This window comes from Pelodiscus sinensis, chromosome 7 (assembly GCF_052426305.1).
Source record: "Pelodiscus sinensis isolate ZL-2025 chromosome 7, ASM5242630v1, whole genome shotgun sequence".
Classification (NCBI taxonomy): Eukaryota; Metazoa; Chordata; order Testudines; family Trionychidae; genus Pelodiscus; species Pelodiscus sinensis.
The window spans coordinates 41588398-41605739 of NC_143058.1; the positions used below are offsets into that span (position 1 = coordinate 41588398).

The following is a 17342-nucleotide window of genomic DNA, read 5'->3' on the forward strand; positions in this document are numbered from 1 at the left end:
CCTGCAGGGAGCCACCAGCCGCACAGCTGCCTGCACAGCAGGCGGGCTCTGACTGCGGCGGCTGGGAGTCTGGGCCTGCCGCGGAGAGGGAGGAGCCAGAGGACACCGCCTCCGCCGCAGCGCGAGCCACACTTCCCGCCCTCCCTTCCTGCTCGCGCCCAGTTCCGCGGTCTGAGAATAGGGCCGCGCGCCGCGAGCGTGGAAGGAGCAGCCCCGCCCCAGGCTCTGCGGGCGGAGCCAACGGCGGTGGCGCCTGGGAAGTTTGGTCCTCGCGGCGCTACGTCGCGCAGTTGCCAAGGCAGGGGACAGACGCGGGAGAGAACTTGGCGGACCCTGGCGAGGACTGTGGGGAGTGATGACGTCTGTGCTGGACGCTCTGTGGGAGGACAGGGATGTGCGCTTCGACATCTCCCCGCAGTGAGTGGCGCCCCCGAGCAGCCTCCTCCAGCCTCACTGCGGCGGGGCCGCTTTGGGGAGTCGGGTCCGGCCCGGGCAGCTCCCCGGCACAGCCCAGCCTGCGGCTGCCTTGGCTCAGGGAGCGACCCAGAGGCGGGTGACTGGCCACGCCACGTGGGAGCAGTGCATGTTGGGAACCTGCCTATGAGCCCCTCTGCACGAGCAGGGCCTGGGTGGGATCAGTTGGGATCCTCTGAGCTGCAGCTTGTCTGTTCTTGTAAATCCAAGGGGTCCACTTCATTAGGCTTTACCTATGAAAGCTTGTGATTTGGTGTATTTCTGTTACTCTCTACAGAGCCGCAGCACTTCTTGTTTTTCAAGTTACAGACTAACATGGCTACCCCATTGAAACTTGAAACCCCAGACATTTCATGTTATTTTAAAAATGCCTTCAGACAGGGAAAGAAAGAACACACACAAAGAGGCCATATCTGGGGAAAACCTGGTCAGATGATAGCCCTTGAGTGCAAGGTCACTTACTAGGGATGTTAGATAACATGTAATTGAATAGCTAGGTGATTGCATAACATTTTAACATATAATTGAATAGCTGTGTGACCATGTAGTCCCTGGGGACAGGGCCAGCAGCCAGTTCACTCCAGTCCCACCGCAGGGAGCTCCTTGATACCAAGTGCTGCTGCCTCTCTATCAGAGGTCTGATCGGCAGCAGCATGGGGTGGCAGCAGGAGCTGGTTTGTGAGGGGAGCCGTTTTAAAAACCAGCTCACCACACAGACCGGCTCCAGCCTACCACCCCTGTCTGGGCGTGGTTCCCAGGGAGCTTGGATGCCCCCCCACAGACAGGGACTGCTGCCGCGGAGCAGCCTCTGTCTGAGGCAGGCCCAGGCTCCCTGCAGAGGTTGCTCCATAGGATATGGAGCAGCCTCTGTCTGTGGGGAGCTCAGACCCCCTGTAGACAGGGGCAGCTCCCAGCCACTGAACACTGGGCCCCAGCCATGGGCTTTTGGCTGCAGGGCTGCGCTCCTGAGCACCACTGCGCCAAGTGACTTCTCCTGACCATGCCAGTCCCTGCTCCTCTATCCCTGAGTTTGAGCACCAGAAATCAGCTGCAGATTGGACCTTCCTGGTCTGTAATCCGTGGGACCTGACCAGTTTCAGATGAGGGATTTTGCCAGACCAGGGGAGGTCATTTATGGACCCCTGTCATCAGCCCCCCTGGCCCAGCCCACTGGCTTCCAGGCTGGCTCCCCACCTCCTGCTGACCCAGCTGGCCAGCCATTGCTGCTATGTCTCCGGAGCCCACTGTGCAGCCGCATGCATGGCACTGGAGCTCCGGGACCCGCTGTGCAGCCATGCATAGTGCTGTGTCTCCAGGACCTGCAGGGAAGCCACATGTGCTGCGCTGCAGCTCTAAGACCAGCAGAGCAGCCACATGTGCTGCGCTGCAGCTCCAGGACCTGTGGGGAAGCTGCAGCTCCCAGCCCCGCCAGGCAGCTATGCACCAGGTCTCTCAACTCCACTTGGCAGCCCTGCTGCCCCATGCTGGGCAACCCCATTGTCAGCTCTCTGTGGCCCCGTAGGGATCCTTGCCGCTGGCCCTCCACCAGAACTCTCTGATACTGCAACAGCTGTGCCGGACCATGGATGTTGCCAGACCAGAGAATCCTGGTTAAGAAAGTTTCAACCTGCATTTTCAGTGCTCTGGAAGCTTTGGGGATGTGGGACCCCTAGGTTTTCTCTGTGAGACCTCCAGCCCTGGAGCATCCATGGATGCCAGACCTCAGATATTACCAGACAAAAGAAGTCCACGTTATAAAGGTTCAGCCTGTAAAAACTAAAATTTCATAGATGATTTGTTTATGCTACTCTTTATTCTATACGTGGAAATGTAAGTACAATATTTATATTCCAAGTAATTTATTTTAATAATTATATGGTAAAAGAAGGTAAGCAATTTTTCAGTAATAGTGTGTGCTGTGACACTTTCATATTTATGTCTGATTTTATAAGTTTTTAAGTGAGTTGAAACTTGGGGACACACAAGACACAGCAGACTCTTGAAAGGGGGATAATCTGGCAAGGTGGAGAGCAGTAAAGCAACAAGTAGCAAAAAAACCTTTCCATTCACTGCAAATAACTGCTCTAGATAACAGCAACAGATTTATCATTTAGACAATCCTGACATAATATTTAGAAAGTAGAGATGCCAAAAGAAAACACGTGAGACTAAACAGCAAATAAGACAGGGAATTTAAATTCAGTTTATCTAAAAAGCAATGTGAGCTTTGAACTGTATATCATCTCCATTGAAATTATCTCTCTTAGTACCTGACTTTCAGATGTGACAAACACATATAGCTCTTATAGCAGCTCATGGAATATTGCACTTGTTTGGGACATGTTAAAAAAGGAATACGTGGGAGTAAAAATGATCATTACTTTGCAGGGTCCGAAACGGTAAACCCAATAATATCTTAATTATAACTTATTTTGTTATATCTAGATCAGAGTATTTCATAGCCTGGTTAAATGGAAATGAATAAATAAATCAATAATATCCAAATGAAATAAATTACCTTGTTTTAGACAAATGAAAATGAGACCAGGAGAGGTTCTTATAGACTGTTTAGATTCTATTGAAGATACCAAAGGAAACAATGGAGACAGAGGTAAGTGTGTAATTCATGAAATTCTCATCTTCGTAATTTCTAATTTAGTTTAATCTTTGAGGGTTTAAAGTGGTTGTCACTGAAGTCAAGGGGAACACTATGAATGTTAAGTTGCCAACACCTTGAGCACCCACTACCAGCATGCCCATGTCTGGAACTGGCACCACTTGAGGGTAAGGAGCCGCTAAAGGTACATTGGTGGGCTGGGTCCTCCAGTGGTCTAATGGGTAAGGCATCAGCCTCCAGAGACTGGGGATGGGGGATTCAAGCCCCTTCCCCCCCAGCTAATTGGGGGATTCAAGCCCCTTCCCCCCCAGCTAATTGGGTAGTCAATACAAATTGTATCGACTACGCAATTAGTCAATAAGGGCCACTCTGCAGAGCTGCAGCAGGGGTAGTTCTGTCAGGCTCTTACTACATTTAAAATGCAGAGGCACAGCATCCTAGATTACTGCAAGACGGGACTGCTAGGTCTCAGCTCACGCTGAGTCCAGTAGCCCCTGTTCGCGGTTAGCCCAACCCACCGTGAACAGGGGCTGCTTGGCAACAGAAGCCCCTGTCCACGGAGGGGCAGCTTTGCAGCAGCCTCTTCTGTCCGTCCCCCCCTCTCCTGCCTCTGATAGGTGCAGCAGAGGGGGCAAGTAGCACCACGGAGATGGTGCTGGGGGGAATCATCTCTTAAGATGGCTTCCCCCAGCATGGCTCCTGTTCTCTGCCTCTCATAGAGGCAGCAAGGTGGGGGGAAATGAGTAGTCGATACTCCACTCAATTACCTGATAAGCTTATGCTTATCAGGTGGTTGACTAGTTGACACTTGCTAACATCCCTAGGAAATAGTCCCACACACTTCAATAGGAACAGGAGTGGATCGTGAATGCATAATTTTCAGAAAGAAGGAAAGAATTTCACCATTAGAAATATTTTGGTAGGCTGTGAGATATTGTGAAGCAGGTGTCTCGGTCATTCCTGTTGAAGCTATTCTGCTCTGTATAAAATATTTCAGTAGTTACTGGGCTAGAAGGAGACTGAGAATGACTGTGGCAGCTGTGGCTCATCTGAGGGGGGAAAGACCCAAATTCAAGTCCCTGCTCCCACAACTGTTGAAGAGATTGAGAGAGACCTGCCAGAATTCCCTGAACCGTGGTTGGGAAGTCTTCTGAAATATGGGAGATCCAAGTTCATATCCTTTTTCCCCCATCATAGAGATGGGGGAAACTATACCTGGGTCTCTTTCACATCCCAGGTGAGAAGCCTAATGACTGGAGTAAACGTTCTAAGGAAGACAGTTGCATTGCTGTTGCCACCATCTTTCCTGTCCATCAAGTAAATCTAGTTCAGTTTCATACACAGTGTCAGCAGTATTTGTTTTAACATTAGCAAAAGTTATTTTGTTTTGGTTTGACTGAAACTATTTAAATATTCTAAAACGTTTCCAAATACTTGTAGCTGACCAAAAACTGCATTTTTTCAGTGAATAAACTGTTGGTCAAAAAAAGTCACCCTGCTTTATATGGGAAATTGTTTCCTTCCTCTCTAGTTGCCACTATGGCTATGTCTACACTGCCATTTTTTTTTTTTGGCAGAAGATATGCAAATCACACTCATAAAAATGAGGTTTACAGGATCTTGCGAAAAAGGGCTTTTTTTCCTACAAATGGTCCCGTCTACACCGGGCTTTTTAGTGGCAAAACCTCTTCCGCAAAAAGAATCAGCAGAATATATGCAAATGAGAGCATGATTTGCATATCTTCTGCCAAAAAAAATGGCAGTGTAGACATAGCCTATGAGAGATCTTTCTTGTAACAAGCCTTTAGTCCTTTCTCTAGCTGACAACTCTATATGAGTTGTTTGCTTCAAGCTCCCTTTTTATGTATGAGACCCATTTAAAGTTCACAGCCACTGTTGCACTGGTAGCTACCTAGTCACCTGGGAGAAACCCATTCCTCCAGTGGGATCTTGACATAGGTGCTGAGCATGATTCAGTGTCATTCTATGGTGGTAGCGACGAGGACTAACACGGCTACCCCTCTGATCTATGGTGGTAATGAACTCTATCTAAATTAAAGGTTTTTATATTAGAAGAATGATCAATATTGGCATTTGACTTGTAGGGTTTTTCAGGAAGAAGGAGGGAGGCAGCTATGTTTGTGTTACATTTCATGGAGCAATTTTGAAGTCTCACATTTAATCTGGACAGTTTTAAATTGAATTAAAAATGTTTCATTCTTTGTTTCCAGGTAGACTTCTAGTGACAAATTTACGAATTATATGGCACTCATTGGCTTTACCTAGAGTCAATCTTTGTAAGTAACCTCTTTAGTTAAGATGAGTAAAAGTTTTGTATTTTCTTAGATGATATTATGCTGAATTTTCACAACACTAAGGTGTACAGCAATACAATTACAGTCTAATATGGTATGCTACTGCAAAGTCTTCAGTCTCCCATTGCTACCTACCATAACAATAATTCACCAGGTATTCATTATTCCTTCAGCAGTAATAGGAACTAATAAAATAATTCCTAAATAAAGTGTCCATGTGTAATAATAATTTCTCAAACTAGAATTCTGAAGATAACAGAGTGTCTTACAGTTTTTTTTTAAGTCTGTGGAATATGGAAGTTTGGAGGAATCATTTTGTTTTACTGTACTTTGAATTCCCCACTTGTCATATAAGTATGTGCTGTTACCCCCTTTTTATTCTGCTTTAATCTTGATCCTTGGTTTTTCTCTCTTCGCAAACATATAATTTACTATCCTAGGCCATGATTAAGCAAGCTACATAAACACGTCTAACTTCAATTATATGAGTAGTGAAAGAAACTGCTCAGGTGCTTAAAGTTAAGAATTTTAATAAGTAGCTTGCAGAAAAGCACTGTATATCTGGGCATATTTGTTTAGCAGACATTTTGCTCAAGTTACACAATTTCCAATAGCCAAGAAAGTGCAAGTCCCCATGCTCACAAAGTCAAATCTCCCCTATATTGCATTATGTATTTATGATGATATTTTTTTAAGATAAACAAAGTTTGCTTATCGTCTCAAGGACAAATTCGCTTCTGCTATAAGTAGAGGCAATTCTATCCTACAACTTTTTAGATATTTACAAATTGAGTATCTTATAATCAATGCATTATCTAGTACATATATGGTAATATATTGACAAGTGCCACAAGTATTAATATGACTCCTGTGAGTTGCTAATTTTAGATTATGTCATAATGGATATCAGTGCAGCTGCTGAATGTTGACTTTGAGATTAGTATTAATAAAAAAATACCAGGAAAGATTGCCTTGTACATCGTGTAAAGATATAAGCATCCTTATCCTTTTACCTGCCATTATACATACCCTAGGTTTCAAGACTGAAGAATCTCCCCACAACTAGCTGCCTAGCTGGCCTTTACATAATTCATTGTTGCAGCACTGGTCTATGTAAATTATATTTATATAATTTCTGTAAATATTTGCTAGGAGAAGAAGGCCATGAATGCCTTGACCCTACTCTTTTGACTATGCTTACTTTTAATAACCATTTATTAAGATTTCCTGGATTATTTGTATCCTCATTATTTTATCATATTTCCTAGAAGTCCCATGTTCATTCAGCAGCTACTTTCAACTCATTTTCTATTATAAAAATTAAGGTCCCAATCCTGCATAGGGATCCTTTCAAGAAGATAATCCTATTTAGATTTATTTACATAACTGGAGCCTAAATTGATATTGAGCATGTCCCAATTTAGGTTCCAGTTCCGCTACCGTTACTCAGATGAATAGACCAATTAATTTTTGGTAGGGTTTGGGCCTGCTTCTGTTGCAGTCAGTGACAAAACACCAATTGGCTTCAGACTGAGTCCCTAACTAATTCAGTAGGTCTGCTCAGATGAAGAATTTAAGGATTGGGGTCTTAATTGTTATAACAAAAACTTATGTAGATGGGGAAATCAAACATTTTAAATATGTTACCTTTTTTTTCTTCTGTCCCCTCATTCTCTTCCCATTCTCCTTTGTTCAAATTGTTTCTGTCATCCAGTCCCTCACCCAAACTGCTTTTATTATTTTTGCACTCTTATCTTGTGGGATCTTTGCAACTATATTAAATATAAAGGTGATAGGATTTTTTATTTTTAAGGGTGAGATTCCAGCAGGTAACAGGTATGAAATAATGATCCACACAGACAATCAGAATGTGGGCTTCTAACAGTGTCCCAAGCAATGCTCTAAATGTATTGTTCTGTATAACAGAAAATGTTCTTCTTATCAAAATTGTGCTTTTCTCCCCCTCCCCCCCTATTTTTAGCTGTTGGTTACAACTGCATTATAAATATAACTACAAGAACTGCTAACTCAGTAAGTTTCAAAATACTTCTTAAACTAAAAATGTGTAAAAGTTCCACATATGCTCATTGCACTAATTCATCTGAAAGTTCATCTTTAATCAGATAAATACAATAGTACTGACATTTTTATTTTAAATATTTAGAAATAAACTTTTAATTTTTAATACGGAGTGGGTTTATTATTATAAAAATTTTGGGGAAAATGGAGACTTCAGTGGGGCCAGGATTTCAATGACCAGGAGGCCAGGAAATCAGTGAAACTTCCCTGGGGCCAGAATTTCATTTTAAATGGTTATAATTAGACTATAACAAAATAAATTATGCTTGGATTGTTGAGTGTCTTGCTCATAGTCAGGATGCTGTAATGTCAAAATGTTAAATATTAACCATTTTTCCTATAGAAACTACGAGGCCAGACAGAAGCTCTTTATATATTAACTAAATGTAACAATACACGGTTCGAGTTCATATTTACTAATGTGGTTCCTGGTAGTCCCAGGCTCTTCACTTCAGTTATTGCTGTACACAGGTACTATTCTTACTATAATGTTTAAAATAATTAATCATTATTTTAAGTCGGGTATCATGCAGAATTTGGGATTGCTGTCACTGATGCACCTGTCACTCTTGCATATGTAAAGTCCACAGAAGTATTTGAAATCTGAGCAAGAAAGTTTATTGTGGGGGGAGAAAGAAAAAGCAGAAAGCCTATGAGTCCAATTGAATAAATACCATAAAACAGATTTCATATATATTATTGACCAAGGATTATATTCTACACCTTGGCTCAGCCAAAACTTTTACTCAAATTAGAATGTTGCTTGACTGAAGACTTCAACCTCTGGCCCTAGTACAGCACAAGTTACAGTAACTCTGGTGTAAACCTGAAAAAAATTCTGTTTGAACAGGTTTTCGGTGAAACTAAACATTTTTGTATTCTTCGACTGGGTCCTTCTTACATTCTGTTGAAGAGTCACAAAGTGATTTTGGCTTAACTTTGTTTTGATTTAAATAAAATTTGTCAATTGATCTGCATCAAAAACATTCATCTTCGTCCATAAATGCACTAGAATATTTTTTAAAACAAAATTCGTTTAAAATAATTATTTTAAACAATTCCTGTGGTTTAAAGTAGCCTGTGTGATATCAGGGAGAAAAAAGTTTTCTGTTTTCTAAATAATACTGGAGCTAATATTCAACTTCTTTCAAGATAAAAATCAATATTAATACATAAAGTATGTTTAACTGAAATATTAGCATAGTACTAATGAATCATTATGTGTAAATCAAAGGAGAAATCATGAAAAACTCATTGACTTCAATGTGGCCATGATTTCACTCCTAAAGAATAAGCTATATAGAGGTGAACATGAACATATTCTAATGCAGGTGTGGGCAATAACACAGTGGCAATTCATCAGAGTTAGCCCCTGGCAGGCTGCTGCTTCTATATTTGCTTGCATGGCTGCAGGTACTGGCGATCACAACTCCTGTTTGCTGTGGATCGCTGTTCCCGGCCAATGGGAGCAACTGGGAGCAGCACGGACCAGAACACCCCTTCTTATAGCTCCCAGGGAATGGTGATCCACAGCCAACGGGAGCTGCAATAGCTGATCTGGCTTGATCTGGCCCGTGGGCTGCTGGTATTTGCCTGCCTCTGGTCTAATGACATGAACACTGACCTACATGAGATAAATAATTTTAAAAAGAACTGTGAAATAGTGATTTGTGTGTATTTTACAGCATATTTGTGCCTAATCTGAGCTGAATATTAAATGTTTCCCAATGTCTATACTATATATAGTGTGTGAAAAGCAAGGCTTTGGTTGTGCTCTAATGGATGAATGAGCATTGTAAGGTATAATAAAGTGACAGCATGCATCAGAACATTGCAAAAAAACAAAAAATACTTCAAGCTCAAATGTAATTTTTAAAATACTTTGTTTCTCAAAAAATTCATAGCTATTCTATTTAGTTCTCAATTTATTTGTACAATGTAGATAATTGAGCTGGGAAATATGAAATATTTTACAAATCTGTGTTAACATGAACTATGAAAAACATTGAAATCTTCAGTTTTGGCTTTTTTTTTAAGAGCTTATGAAACTTCTAAAATGTACCGTGATCTTAAGCTGAGAAGTGCATTGATTCAAAATAAGCAACTGAGATTACTACCACAAGAACAAGTATATGACAAAATCAATGGAGTCTGGAATTTATCTAGTGACCAGGTATATTTAAAATGAGAGTATATACAATTGTACTAAAACCGGGCTTTGTTTTTCATCTTCCTAGCAACTGTACTATTTTAGTTCTATAACCTCACAGGAATTCTCTTTCGGTTTAGTTCATGAGTGGGTTACACGAGAAGCAGTCTATTTATTAATGCCCACAAAACAGATATCAGACAAGATCACAAAGAAAAAACAGTTTCTTGCCATTTTAACCAGAAAGGACACTCTCTCAATGACTTAACCACCTGCATTCTGCTACAAAGACCTCTTACATCTGCACTTGAAATGGAATCCTCTGAACTGTCATTCATGTTAAAATTCGACACTTTCCAAAAAGGACTCAACAAACACTTGAACTATCTCACCCATTACCAAGATAGTTTCCCCAATTATCACCTCTAATACCATTAACTCACAAACATCCCACTCTCCCTACCTCTAATATCATCAATTCACAGACACTTACCTTCCTTCCTTCCCCCCCCCCCCCGCATCCCCCTCCTGTTCTGCAGTGTGATTTGTCCTTTTCATATTTGTTCATTTTTTTAATTGTATCCTTTGGTATATATGGTTGTGACTACTTTCTTCCACTATTTGATCTGAGGAAGTGGGTCTGGCCCACGAAAGCTCATCATCTAATAAACCATCTTGTTAGTCTTTAAAGTGCTACATTGTCCTGCATTTTGCTTCAGCTACCCCAGACTAACACGGCTACATTTCTATCACTCATCAGTCTATTTTGTGTGTATGCTATTCAGTATAACAGACTACTCCTCTTAGCAACCTGTCATAGCATTTGTGAGAGTGTTTCAGTTCTATACACGAGAAATTAGATACGCAACTCCTATTAACAAGAAGTATTTGAGAGACTAATTCTATGTGTATCATCCTAAAAGTATACCCTGCTATTTCTAAAACACTTTGTTGCATATTTTTATAGCCTATTTGCAGTTTTTGAGTACAGGCAGTCCCCGGGTTACATGGATCCGACTTACATCGGATCCCTACTTACAAACGGGGTGAGGCAACCCCACACTAGCTGCTTCCCTCCAGCAGACCAGGGAGACGTGAAGCTAGCGACCCCCCCCCCCCACCCCCCAGCAGACCAGGGAGACGCGGAGCGGCTTTTCTCAGCAGACACCTCAGCTTGAGAATAAAGGACTGAGGGAAGTGAGGTGTGGGAGAATAAAACTGAGCTCTGGAGAAATGTTTGGCTAGAGTTTCCCCTACAATATGTACCAGGTCCAACTTACATACAAATTCAACTTAAGAACAAACCTACAGTCCCTATCTTGTACGTAACCCGGGGACTGCCTATACATGTTTTTCTGTCTTTTAGTTGCTAACAACTGAAAACATTGGAATAGAAAATTATTTCTTGAGGAGGGGGATGACAATTAATTGCAAGTGGCACGTATAATATGTCCGTTATGCTCCAGGACACTACTACTTTGTACTTGTTTAGCACATGGAACAAAATGGAAGTTGTTATTTGTGTAATTTTAGTTAAAAATGGGCATAAGATCAGTCATGATGAGTAAAAGAGTTCTTTACACTCTAGTTTTGATTTTGGCACACATCTTCATAGTCACCTAAATTTAACTCACATGCCATTGTACTTGAACAGTACACCAGTTCTAGAACTATATAGTGGACAACTCTTGAAAGTTTTGTGTACTTTTGTAAGGTTCACTGCACTATAGTGTGATCCTGCTTTGCTCCATTAATAGCAATCGCTATTTTAAGACCTTCTGCTTCCATTGAAGTTAGTGAAAACATTTCCACTGATTTCAGTTAGACAGCATCAAATCCTGATTGAACTCAGTGTGGAGTCCTATTTCAGTGGAGAACATGAGCAGTGTTCCCTCTAAGCTGCGCTGCAGCACAGTTTTACAGGTGATTACCAGCCTTGCCCAATCCTTTGTGAAGCTGTGCGGCAGCACAGCTTAGAGGAAACACTGGATGTGAGTAGGGTCTGCAAATAAGAGCAAACCCTACATTTCAAAGGAATTCTGATCTCTCTTTTTTATAGGGAAATCTGGGAACCTTTTTCATTACTAATGTGAGAATAGTTTGGCATGCTAATATGAATGACAGCTTTAATGTCAGCATACCATATCTGCAAATTGTAAGTATCTCAACCTCAGCAATCCTTTTAAAACCTAAATATTGTATGATATGGGTCAAATTCCAACCTTCAGTTCACAGAGCTAGCTCACATTGAACTTAATGGGAGTTGCATGCTCTTATCTGAGAGAAGGCTATATTTTTTGTAGAGCACATTTACTATCACAATTTCATGAAAAATCAAGTTGTTCAGGATAAAGAGACAGATCCTGGAATCTGATCTGCATTTCTGATTTCCATGGTGCTTACAATCCCAGCAGTGCTCCAATGCCAGTAGTGTACACCAATGTATATGACCTCTGGAATTCATCTTGTGATCGGAGTTTTCAGAAAGGAACATTGCCCAGACCTTGCCATCATTTCTGATGGAATTTCCTCCTCCAGATGCCAGTGGTTCAGATTTGAAATTGCAAGTGGCTGAAGATGCCACACATTCAAAACTGATAATTGCAGTAAATAGTATTAACAGATGTTTGTATCGACTAATTAAAGAACATTATTTTTAAAAAATGTATTTGCCTCTCTTCATTTTATAACCAGCGTTCAATAAAGATTAGAGACTCAAAATTTGGCTTGGCACTTGTCATAGAAAGTTCTCAGCAGGTAAGATTTAATAGTATTATTTAATTATTTTCATATTTATCTATAAAACCACGTAATTCTGATAATCAGTGTGCTATTTTAAAGCAATGAATAGACTGAACTCCTGAATGCTCTTTAGAATTTAAATTCAAGTAAACTTGACTGTATACGAGGCCAAAATTGTGGTGAAAATATGGCTGTTGAGTTGTGAATTTACGGAACAAAGATTATGAGTGAGCGAGCTCATTCATGAGGTCTCAAACACCTACTGGCCAGCATGACCAGTTAATTTGTTGTTTATCTAAGTAATGCCTTGTTATGCATTTAAGTAATGCCTTGTTCTTTTCTACTCTCTGTGGCAGATTTGTAATTACCACCAGTGACCATGATCAAAAATGTCTCTACAGATAAAAAAGCTATTTTGGCTAAATCAGATGCATTCATAATCACTGAAAAGCTGCCCTTAGTATTAGCACTTTGATCTAATGAACTAAGGACTTATTGAGCAGTTCAAAACTCCTAAATACAGATTCTAGACTTAACACTAATTTTGTGTTTTCTTTTAACCTCACCATGATTCTGTTTCTCATTTGTAAAACATAATAATAATGCATAGCTTATATACTTTACAGGGGGTAAAATCCTAGCTCACTGGAAGTCAGTGGGCCAGAATTTTATCTAGGGTCTGTACAGCAGTTTGAAATGTATAAAATGGTGTTATAAGGTCCTTATTGTTAATATTAAGTAGGGCTGTCATTTGACATGCGTTAACGCCTGTGATTAACACAGTCCAGGATTAAAGCGTTACATTTTTTAACATGTTAATCACAGGCATTAATGGGGGAGCGAAGGAGATCAACTAGTTCACTAGTTGACTATCTGATAAGCATTTGCTTATCGGATAGTTGACTAGTCAACTAGTCTTTAACTTCCATACTGGGGATCAGCTGTAATGCCCAGCTGATTCCGGGCTCCGCTGGGGCAGTGTTTCCAAGGGGCAGCGCAATGCAGAGCTGGGGATCTGCTTGGCACTCCAGCTTACCCTGGGACCGGTCTTGTGCTGCCCCTTGGAAACGCTGCCCTGGTGCTTCAAAGGGGCAGTGCTGCATGGAGCCCGGGGTCAGCTCGGGACTCAAGCTGATCCCAGGCTCCATGCAGCGCTGCCCTGTTGAAACGCTGCCGTGGTGTGTCAAAGGGGAGGCACACACGATTAATTGCGATTAAATTTTGTAATCACTCAATCATGACTGAATTTTTTAATCGTTTGACAGCCCTAATATTAAGAATTGACTTTCAGAAGGAAGTATGTGGTCTACAAATTTTCTGTCCATTTTGGTCAAATTCTCTCTCAGGATTTTAAAATAGTAAATTTTATAATTTCATCAATTTAAATCTGACACTTCACAGTGTTGTAATTGTAGGGATCCTAAACCCAAAAATGAGGTTGGGGCAGAGGGGTCACAGAACTACTACCCTTAATTTTTCAGTGCTGCTGGAGGCAGTGCTGCCTTCACAGCTGGGCAGCTAGAAAACGATGGCTGCTGGCAGTGGTCCAGCTCTGTGCTGCTGCTAGTGGCAGGTCTGCTTTCAGAGCTAAGAATGGTATGGTATAGTATTGCCACTCTTACTTCTGCACTGCTGCTGGCAGGGTATTGCCTTCAGAGCTGGGTACCTGCCCAGTAGAACTGCTGTCTGGCTGCCCAGCTCTGGAGGCAGTGTGGAAGTTAAGGTGACAGTAGTGCAATGCAGTTGCAACTCCCTTTTGCTCAGGCCCCCAGTTTGAGAAACTCTGGTTTTCCTCGTGAAATCTGTGTGGTGTAAGGTATAGCACACATAAAACCAGATTTCATGGTCTGTTACGTGTTTGTCATTGTTGTGAATTTGGTGGGTTCCTATCTAACAACAAATATATTTTATATAGTAAAAATTACTTCATTTAAATATGTATTTTTCCCTTCTTGTAGAGTGGAGGATATGTACTTGGTTTTAAAATAGACCCTGTGGAGAAACTACAGGAGGCAGTGAAAGAAATAAATTCACTACATAGAGTTTATTCAGCTAGTCCTATATTTGGAGTGGATTATGAAATGGAAGAAAAGGTATTCTGTTCCTTTTATTGCAGATGCTACATGCAGCATTGCACTAACATAAGAAATACAAAAAATACACTAAAAATATATATACTTGTATTTTTTAATTTTGTTACCTCTATTTACAGCCTCAGCCTCTTGAAGATTTGACAGTGGAACAGGTTCATGATGATGTGGAAATAGAATCTGATGAACAGACAGATGCTTTTGTGGTAAACTTTTCCAGAAAAACAATTACTGTTTGATTATTTAAATATCAATCTTTAGACTTAGATTTCTGCTAAAAGATATGTTGAGTCTTTTGATGTTATATAACTTATTTAGATTGGTTTTGGGCATAAAGTGCAAAAGTATATTGTAGTTTCTAACTGTAAATAACGAGTAGCCCTGTGGCACCTTAGAGACAAACAAAAATATATGTAGTATCATGAGCTTTCATGGGGAAAATGACTTCTTCAGATAAGTTGGAATTTTGCCCATGAAAACTCATGATACTACATATATTTATTAGTTGTTCAGGTGCTACAGAACTGTTCATTTTTTAAAGTTACAGACTACAATGACTATCCCTCTGAGACTTGTAATTTTTTTCAACACTATTTAGAAAAAACTGTATTTCAAATAGTTATTGACACTCAAGATAGTTGGCATTTAAAGTAGCAGTCACAGGCAACTTGCAACATGCTTTACAGGCTTTTAGACCCTACTGTACCTTAATCAGGTTTTACAGATTAATACTGCATTCTTTCTGGGCAGATTGACATGATAGTGTTGTCATGCCTAGAAGATTGCCTAAATATTTGCCCCCACAAGATTTTAGGAAAAAGTGATATTAAATATTGCCTCTAAATCTAATTTGAAGAAGTGATTAGCACCCACAACTTCCATTTATAAAAATACAAGAGGATATATTAATAAAGTGGAATCTTTTCTGAAATAATTTTCAGTGTTGTCCTTTTCCCATATCTAGAAACTACTTTTTAGTATAAACAGTAGAGTGCACAAGTATTTGTATAGGGTTATACATATTGTTATAGCTCATCTTCGAAATTTGATAGGAGCAATAATCCTAAATTCCACCCTACTAGTTTGCCCTTTTCTTCTTTCCTATACCTTATCTATCCTGCTAACCTTCATCTTTTTTTCCCCTCCTCTTAGGCTGTAAGTTCCTTTCCTTTTTTCCTTTTCTTCTGTGTTTTTTTTCTTTAGTGCCCAGGATTTTTGTTATTTCTATGAGCTTTCATCAGTTTTCCTTTTCTCTTATATTTGGATTTTGTCTGTCACATCCACTTTTTAGATAGATCTAATGTGCTCTGCATATAACCACTCTAAGATAATATTTGGAAGCTATAGGTGATTGAGAATATATTGATCTACTTGCTTAGCAGTAGTTACCACAGGGAACACATTTCATCTGAACTCCAAATGCTGGCTTCTTAATAGTCTTCTATTGTAATTGAAGGGGTTAGTATTCTGTACAGTCCTGTGTGATTTCATGCCTATTTGAGAGCATACCAAGACAGCTGAGGTCACTTGAGACACTTTTTTGTTGTTATTGTTGTTGTTGCTGCTGCTAAGTCCCTGGATTTAGAGATCTTGGAGCTGCAGGCATGGACCTCTCAGAGAAGAGCCCTTGACTCTGGAATTTCTCTTGCTTGTCTCAGAATGTCTGATTTTTCAAGGGTGCCTTAAAGCCCACCTCTTTGTACAGGTCTGTGCCTGAAACAGGAATAACTTTGCCTAAGTGTCAGTTTAGTCCATTAGTGTTGTTGACTAATCATTTTGATGTTGTTTTAAATTTTTGTGCACATGCCTTAATATATTATGAAGGGCACATTTTTAGAAATTAAATAGTAGCTGTTGCTGCATGTGAGGCAGGAACTGTGAGTGTGGCATCAGACTAAAATTAATCTGAAAACAAATGTTAACTAAACAAAAATAGCTTTATTATGAATAATGGACATTTTAGCAGTTAATGTAGTTTGACTACTTCATACTGTATTAAGAAACTGCTTTTTGATTGAAACTTTGCATAGTAAATTTCAACCCAGAGTGAATTTTATTTATAAAATAAAAATAAAAGAAGCTACCAAGCATACTTATAAATCTCAGAAAACATGCCAAATACAATTTTAAATAAAAAGGATTTTAACACCAAAATTCATTTTTAAAGGGAATTTTTTAATGGAAGCGAGAAGCCTAAAGTACCTCTGTATAGATATAAAAAGTATTAATGGTAAATGGGGAAAGTATTCTTTAAAATTGCATAATAAAACAATTTAAATCATTTGGGTGCATTTATGATAGGTTTTTTTTTTTCTTTTTGTAGGCTTACTTTGCTGATGGTAATAAGGTAAGATCAGCTTAACATAGTAAAATGTATATTATTTAATAATTCACTATTCACAGATTTTAATTCAATTTGTCTTTTATTTGCTTGTCCCTCCTTTGCCCTTCACCTCCAAAAAAGCAACAAGATCGGGAACCTGTATTTTCAGAAGAACTGGGACTAGCAATAGAGAAACTGAAGGATGGATTCACGCTTCAGGGACTCTGGGAAGTAATGGGTTGATTTAGATTTAACATTATTTTTCTAATCCAAGAAAGGCACATAGTTATCATGTTATTACCAGATCTTTAGGAAGATTGAAAATATTTGAATAAGATAGAACTATTATGCCAGAGAGAACTACTATGCCAGAGAGAAGGAACATATAAATATAGTACAACGCATAGTTAACTTATTTTGTGAAAGACGACTTGTTAAATTGTACATTTGTAGCAATTGTATGTATTTTGTGTACTGTTTTTATATAGTTCTTGTGCTACAGTTTTATATTATTTATTTACTTTTATAAATAAAGTACTGATCTATAATTGTA

General features: G+C 39.9%; 1 protein-coding gene across 1 annotated transcript; it reads left to right on the forward strand.

The window, feature by feature from the left end:
• The first annotated feature begins 173 nt into the window (after positions 1 to 173).
• BBS5 (Bardet-Biedl syndrome 5) lies at positions 174 to 17342 on the forward strand. The gene is made up of 12 exons (XM_006118181.5): positions 174 to 417; positions 3003 to 3085; positions 5323 to 5388; positions 7388 to 7437; positions 7829 to 7956; positions 9523 to 9658; positions 11694 to 11789; positions 12329 to 12391; positions 14335 to 14469; positions 14589 to 14672; positions 16790 to 16813; positions 16931 to 17342. Exons 1-12 carry the CDS (start codon positions 356 to 358, stop codon positions 17030 to 17032), a joined length of 1029 nt encoding a protein of 342 aa, XP_006118243.1. The 5' UTR covers positions 174 to 355; the 3' UTR covers positions 17033 to 17342.